Source organism: Bombyx mandarina, chromosome 09 (genome assembly GCF_030267445.1).
Source record: "Bombyx mandarina strain Sakado chromosome 09, ASM3026744v2".
NCBI lineage: Eukaryota > Metazoa > Arthropoda > Insecta > Lepidoptera > Bombycidae > Bombyx > Bombyx mandarina.
Genome location: NC_143216.1, coordinates 11,843,150 through 11,851,869, shown reverse-complemented (window position 1 = coordinate 11,851,869; position 8,720 = coordinate 11,843,150). Strand labels below are relative to the sequence as shown.

General features: G+C 39.0%; 1 protein-coding gene and 1 non-coding gene across 2 annotated transcripts; both read right to left on the bottom strand.

The window, feature by feature from the left end:
* Window positions 1-573: 573 nt before the first annotated feature.
* LOC149502358 (uncharacterized) lies at window positions 574-1,659 on the bottom strand. The gene is made up of 2 exons (XM_089729990.1): window positions 1,651-1,659; window positions 574-1,017 (listed from the first exon to the last, which is right to left on the bottom strand). Exons 1-2 carry the CDS (start codon window positions 1,657-1,659, stop codon window positions 574-576), a joined length of 453 nt encoding a protein of 150 aa, XP_089586116.1.
* A 5,427-nt stretch (window positions 1,660-7,086) lies between these two features.
* LOC149502357 (U6atac minor spliceosomal RNA) lies at window positions 7,087-7,175 on the bottom strand. Its single transcript, XR_016323613.1, has one exon. It is a non-coding gene; the product is annotated as a U6atac minor spliceosomal RNA (small nuclear RNA).
* Between the last annotated feature and the right edge of the window lie 1,545 nt (window positions 7,176-8,720).

The window sequence follows — 8,720 nt, the reverse complement described above, 5'->3', positions numbered from 1 at the left end:
TTACCCATTGACTTTCTTGGCGGATCTTCTCCGTGGGTCGCGATTTAGATTCGATGTTCGATTCAGCAAAGTTCTTGAGGGCCAAGCAGAAAGAGTCCCCTGAGTTCACCTAACCGTCCGCGCGTAGTTGAAATAGCCCTGTAGGCTACCGACGAAAAAAATCTTTAAAAAAAAACAAACCCGAAAAATATTAACTTGCCTATTTACTGGTAATAGGACGTCTTGTAAGCTCACACGGGTACGTACCGCCACCACCCTGCTTATTTCTGCCGTGAAGCGACCATACTTGTCGGTATGAAGAGTGGTATGACCGTTATGCTATACAATTGAGATTTAGGCCCCATTTTTTTTTTTTTTTTGGGGGGGGAAATCCTCATGGACTACCTCCGCCTTGGGAAAGGCGGAGGGGCGTGCCGGACTCCTACTGGCTAAAACCACCCTGGTGTCCACCCACACGTGCAGGGCCGCGGGGATCCGAATTCTTCCGCAGCCCCACACCAGTGCTGGCCCGGTCTGTCCAGGCCTCGTCTCCTGCACGGGGTAGTGAGGCGTTCAACTACTCCGTGCATCGCCTCAGAGACACGCGCCAACACCCGCTTGCGCGCTGCCGACCATCCTCCGCACTACGGCCGGCAGCGACAGATCGCTTCCTATTTCATTTGTGAGGACACGGCGCTGCTCCTCCCAAGCTACACACTCGGCGAGCGTGTGTTGCGCCGTGTCCTCCCCGCAGTGGACGCAATGGTGGCACCGAGCGTCCGGCTCCCTGTCTATGCGGCACAGGTACTTGCCGAAGCAACCGTGCCCCGACAGCACCTGTGTCACCCTAAACGACAGGGAGCCGTGCCTTCTCCCGAGCCAGTCGTCGAGTACTGGCCGGACCGCCTCGACGGTTGCGAGGCCGGCGGTAGGGCGCAGAAGCCTTTGCCGCCATTCCGCCACCAAGGCCAGACGGAGCTCCTCTCTGCGCAGCGCGATCTGCCGCTGCACCAGCCTCGAGCCCCGTGCCCGCTCTTCCTCGCGCCATCGATATAATGAGATTTAGGCCCCATGTCTCAAGGCCAGATCAGGGCTTATGTTGGTTCTACTAATAAAATCTAAATATCTACTTAATTAAAAAAAAAATCTACTAGTGGTAGGACCTCTTGTGTAGGTACCACCGCCTTGACTATTTCCGCCGTGAAGCAGTAATGAATGAATGAATGAATGATTTATTTTATTTCAGACAACAATAAGTCCGTATGTGTACATAGTATCATTGAAACATACTTAAAATTAACAAAACCAATCAAATAAAAAAGATACATTTAATGTAATGTGTTTCGGTTTGAAGGGTAGGGCAGCCGTTGTTACTGTACCGAGACCTTAGAACTTATATCTCAAGGTGGGTGGCGCATCGGTACATTGTAGATATATATGTGCTCCAGTAACCACTTAACACTTAAAAGAGTTTTACTGCATAATGTGTAACGTAAAATATGAGTCACCACCGACAGAAAATTGGATCATGTGCACCATGTACATAAACCCTGGGCACCTGAAAAATGCACTGCAGGCGAGACTAGTCAAGGTTAATATGAGATATGTGCTGATAAAACAATTTGTAGTTATTATCGGGATTTAATTGTGTCGATCCTATTTACCCCGTACCGTTCCCATTTCCCCCGCGGGACGATCCCAATTACCCCATATGGTATCGGGTAAAAAGGAACGCTATTGTTTTTTTAGTTTATTAATATTTTTAATAAAACGTTGATTTTGGAGATTTTTTTGTTATCAATAAGTAGACAGGTAAGCAAAGCTTACTTTTCAATGAAAGTTGATTATGTTTTTGACTTTTTTCTATTAGTTTTGAACATTTGAAGTTAAGTGTTCCCAATTCCCCCAGTTTCCCCTATATGTTCTAGTATTTCCTACGATTCTAATATTTAAATTATTTTTCAACCATTTTGACTATTTCAACCGATAGGCGATACAGACGCATAAAAAATATTGTAAGCTTTGATTACAAGTCTTAATGTGAAGACATAGTATTTAATAATTTTATTGCCGCTTGGGCTTCGAAAGCGATATTTTTCACTTTGTACACTGTACATGTACGTAAGTTACAACAGCGCAAGTCGCGAAATAAAAGTGCCCTATTAAATCATAATGCAATCTTTTTTGACGTGATAACGTATTATAAATCGATAAAAACCGATGATGTACACACGAAAAAGTGTCACGTTCCGCCTGAACCTGAACGTGCAAGCGAGAGCGCTTAACAAGCGATAGAGAGGCACGATCGGCTCTAACGTTGGCTTGTGACACATTTATCTCTCTTACCGCGTGACGAAAGAGCTAGCAGCTCGAATAGTTCTGGTACTGGAACGCTGTCATGCAAGATTCTTCGAGATCTTCTACAATAAGCTCCGCCCACCTCGAATCTGTTATCTAATTCATAAAAGTATGCAATTTTTCATTAATGTTTCTTTATGACGTTATTACGTAAAAGTATCGCCCGTAAATCGACTTTACAAACAACTGATTATTGTTTTCGTCTAAGTGACAGCTATTGCAATTTGACAGCTGTCATGCTTACAATCGCCGCGATTATTAAAAATCGAACAACAAAACAAAAGACATGGCGATATCATTGTGAAAATCCATTACAAAAATGGGAAAAGTTGCGCTGATATCGCGTTCGCTTCGCAAACTTCGCGGAATTCATTACGGACACACGACAACCGAGTTATTATGGCCTCAAGTGAATGGCTTGGATCTCGGCGACCATCTTGGTTTGAGCAAGATGACGCCATCTGTCACGCTACGCACCAAGCGATCGATTTATTGCAGCAACGATTCAGAGGAGCCAGACCGAATAATTTTAAGAAATTCTAATGTAAAAAAGACACCAAGAACATGTGCCATTACTCGTACTGCGCAAGGCCATACGATTTATTTAAGCTACTTATAAAAAAAGATCAAAATTCGGCTGCTTTTTTGTAACTTTAAGTAAGTGGGATTTTTTATTCGAAAGCTGTTGCTTATTATGTGCTTCCATTAAATTTTAATCAAAACCTAAACAGATGTTTCAGAGCTATCTTTAATAATTCTTATTTAGTTGCTTCGGCTACAATGAAGATATTCTCATTAAGGTTTAGCTGAAGCTGGTTATATTTCTTATCGTATTTATAATTTTTTATGATTTCACAAAATAATGTACCTATGTAAAAAATATACTTACATAATATATTTATAATATATTTATTAGACAAAACAAAATCACATTAATTTATTGCGCCGTAAATACCAACATAATATTAGATTGCAAGTTACTGATTAGATGTTCCTGCTAATTCGTTCAGAAGAAGTAGCTGAGCCCTTATTTTAAAAGTTAAGTGATCAGTAATCTACCTAACATTAAAAAGGAGTGAATTTCAAAGCTAACCTGGAACTAATTCAACTAGAAAAGACGAATGGACCAAACTAGACAGAGAAGTGAATCTGTTTACCAAAATTAACATCATTAAGAAACTTTCCTAGAAATTTTAAGTTATATTCATTTATTTTTAAGTAAAATAATAATAATAATAATATAATTGGTCCCTTCACATGTGACGTTACAGCTTAGTAAAAACAATCGCTACGTCACAGCCTTGATTCACACACACATACACCCACACTCACACACAAACACACATACACACACACACTTACGTACACACAAACACACACACACACACACTTACGCATGTGATTCCAAAGGTGCAATTCGCATGTATTTATCAAATTCCGAATCTTAGTGGAAATACCGTGGACTAAGAAACCACAGACATTGTCAGCCATAATAAACTATAATTAACAAAAGTAAATGTCTTCTGTGAAGCGGTCGTATATCCCATTGTAGGTAAGTTGCAAAACGTTGTAACACGCCGCCACTAAAACCGGCAATCGGAACGAAATGAATGTGATACAATGTTTTAACCGAATATAAACGATACGTGCAGAGCTAATAACGCTCAGAATAGACACTCTTCTATAATAATAACGTTTAAATAATAATTAAAAAGGGGTATTACAATTTAAAAAAAGCTATATTACCAATTATCAATATAAACTTAAAATAGCTCTTAGACAACCAAACGGGCCAATTCCTTTTTTATTGCTCCTATAAGCAGACGATCATACGGCACGCGTGATGGTAAGTGGTTACCGTCGCTCATGGATGGCAAGGCCAGGGGCAAAGATAAGCCGCTGCATACCGTCTACAAGACTCGTTTGAAGAAGGACATGTCATAGCGCTCGGGAAGTACTGTGGAGTGGAGCTCAAAGCCGGATGGTACGTGGTAAAAATGATCAAAAAAAAATGTGTGACTGTGCAAGTCATACACGGTAAAAGCGAAACTTATAAAAATAAGAATAATCACAAGGGTCAACCACTCCGCAATGCAATGGAGCAGCCTCACCCTGCGGAATCGCCTGCATTATCAAGGTATCTCTGCGCCAGGTAAGTATGTTTAGCAAGAGAAATACGAGAACGTCTATCAACTGTGTAACATCCCTTCACCGCGATTCAGGAATTGTTGAATTTACGTGCAGCGACATCTGTTGATAACAAACTAAATAGAAATAAAAGTATCTCAGGATGCTCCGAGAGCCACGACAGCGCGCACGGACGTCTAAAACACACTAAACTAGTACGGGGACGCGAGACCGTGTGGAGCGCTTCGTGATGTGTCGGCGCCGCTCGGACCCGCTTCAGCAAGCCAATCGCGGCACACTTATTTTTTCGTTTCGTTTCATTTCGTTTCATCGAGTTTGAAATCACAACGATTTTAAAGAAGCTTCATTTCAAAAAGAAAGATGGAAACGCACTGTGGATAAGCGCAGTGACTCCAGGTAATTACCCTACTCCAATAATTCATCTGAGCAGTGGTGTTTTTTTTTTTTTTTTTAATTTATTTACGGCCAATGGTTACAAGACCTTATAGCCTATCTTAAATTAATTTTCACGCATGGAGTACGTAAAAATTTACAAGTAGTTACAAGTAGTTATTAAACAAAACAGCATCAAATTGAAGTATTACCATTACTCGTTTGTTTTTAAACATTTCCTATTGTGTTAACAATATATCTATAAATTGGTTTAAAATACAACGGGTTTGATAAAATTACTTGTAAGTCCATCCTTACGCCTGTTTGTAAAAGCGAGTCACCCTTACAAGCATCGTCCAGCTCAGACACTAAAATTAATCTGTTTATATTAAATTTATGACATTTCATAACAATATGTTTCAGATCAGCGACATTGACAGTTTTTGTCCGTTGCTAAACGTAGTTTAAACAAATGAGCAGGAATTCTACAATGACCGAATCTTAATCTATTAATGGTGGTAATGAATTGTCTGGAATTAGCTTCTATAAATTTGTTATACCAAGGTACATGTGGCGGGGTATTCTGTATCTTTGTATACCATTTCCCTTTTTCTTGACTTATAGACCTCCAGTGTTCATACCACAGCGTTTTAACATTTTCCGATATTTTCTGCTGGAAGTCAGTAAACGGTACTTTTGTTACATTAGTGTGGTCTTCGTCACATGCACCTCGCACTGCACAGTCTACAGCTTAATTGCCAAAAATACCACAATGAGCAGGTACCCATTTAAATTGGACATTCTTTCCTCTGTCGTTTAAATTTGCCAATATTTCTTTTATTCTATAAATAATATAGTTCATATTAAATCTAAAAAGATCACTTTCTAGTGCTAACAATGAACTTTTGCTATCAGTTAAAATTAAAAAGTCAGAACTATTTACATTATTAATATACAAAAGTGCTGTATAGATAGCGTAGCATTCAGCAGTAAAAATACTGCAGTGACTGTCTAGCTTGAAGCATCTAGATTTCTTCAGTTGTGGATCATAATATGCTGAAGCTACTCTACCTGAACATTTTGATCCATCTGTATATAATTTATAAATATTTATGTTAGGTAAATTGTTAATATATTCAAAAAATTCAACTTTAGACCCAATTTTTTGGGAATCTGTTTCTACAGTCATATTTACAGTGGTATAATTGTTGATTTCATATATAGGCAAAAGGTTAGATGAGTATATATTTTTAAATGTATTTTTGATGCTAAGAGAAATTTGGAGCATCTCTGGTAAATGATCAGACACAAAACTGCTCATATTGATACTAGAACTGCCCATAAAATTAATAGGCAGATCCTTAGGTATTATCCTGTCAATAACAAAAACATTGTCAGTGGCCAATAGCTTCAGACAAAATCTCTGTGCGATCTGAAGACGCCTAAATTTTAACGGCATAATGCATGCTTCAGCTTCCATGGCATTAATTGGAGTTCAGCACATTGCTCCTGTAATAATTCTTAGTGCCTTGTTTTGAATTACATCAAGTTTTCGTAGATATCTAAGATTTGCATTCATGTAAGCTAATGAACTATAATCAAAATGACTCCTGACAATGCTTTTATATAACAGAGACAAAACCTTAGGGTCAGAACCCCAATGAACTCCAGCCAGAGATCGCAGAATGTTTAGTCCTCTGCAGGCATTTCCAATAATGTTATTAATGTGTGTTTCAAATGTCAGTCTTGTATCTAACCAAACACCCAAGATTTTTTTATGTAACAACCAAGACAATGGACTATTGTTGTATAATATAGGTGATATCTCATTTAGGTTGACAACCTTTTTACTGAATAACATTGCCCCACTTTTATTTACACTTATATCAAAATTTAAGCTATTTTAAAAACATTGAATTTGTGACAATCCATTATTCAAATTTCTAATGGCATTGTTAACTTCTTTATTTACACTATATACAACAATATCATCAGCAAACAACAGGCATTTAACAGAGGGGTCTACTAAATATCTGTTTATCTGTGAAGTGTAAATGCCATATAATAAAGGAGAGATTATAGCACCTTGCATTGTGCCTTTATAAACATATCTAGGTCCATGTAGGATATTGTTATATTTGACATACATTAACCGTTCATATAAAAATTGAAATATCCATTTACAGACTTTGCCAGGGACACCAATATCACTAAAAAACAAGCACGCCTTAAAATGTTTGGTTAATAGTGCCTTAACCAAATTGTGTGTTCCATCCTTGTCAAGGGGAGTGCTAACCGTCTCTCCTTTCAATAGACACAGAGCAGTGGTGTTATTCACTAGTATTGACAGAGAAACAAAAATAAAAAGCTACGTTTTAAATAATAAGCATGTGAAAAAAGTGGAATTTGCTTATCGTTAACTATCCCCGCGCTTGCGCTGTTTAAAAAGCAGCTTAATTAATGTGGAATGTCAATAAAACAGCGGTGAGAGAGATGAAGAAATGTGAAGTTTTAAAATTAATTTCTATGTAGCATTGTGAATGAATTTACCACTAAATATACTTGGAATGTTATTTCTTTCAGTTTACAGGGTACAAGATACTGTACAATTACCGCTTCGCGTCAGTAGTGTACCTACTCTTTTTTATGAAGGAAGGATTACTGATGCTCCGATGACTTTCCAGTTTTACCAAGACAGGTGTGCGACTATGGACTCAGTCTGAGTGATAGCTGCACGAGCGTCTCCCAATGAGACCTAGCTCCTTAAGGGCAGCTGCTTCGCGAATGCATCTACTGCCGGATCGAAACGCGTCCCACTGAGAAGATCCGACGAGAAACTCAGCGGCTGATGTATGGGTTAAGTGGCATATCATACTCTTTGCCGAGTTCGACGAGTACGGTTACTAAGGTACATAAGTCTGCTCCTAGTGTTAGAGCTGAAGGCGTCTAATGCAAAGGTTATTGGATCTGATGGATCCGTAAGGACATGTCTAAGGCGTCGACCGTGACTGGCTCCTACACGTGCTCGCTTACAAGTTCCCCCAACACCAATTAATATCAGCATGTCTGAAAATCTATAGCTCTTCGTGCGATATAATAACGCAATTAGAGCAAACGCTGGGCGGTACAATGTAACAAATCGCCGCTTCTGTAATCGCCGCGATTTATAGCGTTATAAGCGTTATGAGAGCACGAAAAGTTAAATTAACGCAGTATGCCGCGCTGCCCGCGGCTCACCGCGTTTATTTTTCATTCTTGGTACACGCGTCCTTGCACGCTTGTTACGGTTTACGGCTATTAATAAACGAATTCACGAAATTGATGGCCGAATCGATTTGAACGGGAGCATGATATTAACTTAGCATAAATCATTGTCGCTGAAAATAAATTATGAAATTAAGTGTAATTGTGTCGTGGCAAAGCGCCCGGAGGTCGTTGTTAGAATTGTATAATTCCTACCAGCTTAGGTAGGAAAAAAAAAGAAAAAAAAATCCTAAACGCATCTTTACGTTAATACCAACTGACAGCTGTCACTCATCTAATATGTGTCAACGTCGTTCGTGTGCTCGCCCCTTTTCTTCTTGCGCCGTCAATGAGTACGGACACAAAAAAGTGTATCGCCGTTAGAATAAAAACTATCTATGAAAATCTGCGTCTTCATTATAAGAAACCCAGACGATCACTTCAACAGTCGTATCAAGAAATTAGATATTACCGAGGTTTCAAGTCGATGGCTAATGCTTTGCTTTAAAAGTGAATACCCATTTGATACGTGTTTTAGAACGAATTCGATGATGAGCGACTAGCATCGTATGGTATTTTTACCAAATCTCCAAAACGTAGGCTATTAAATAAATAATTAA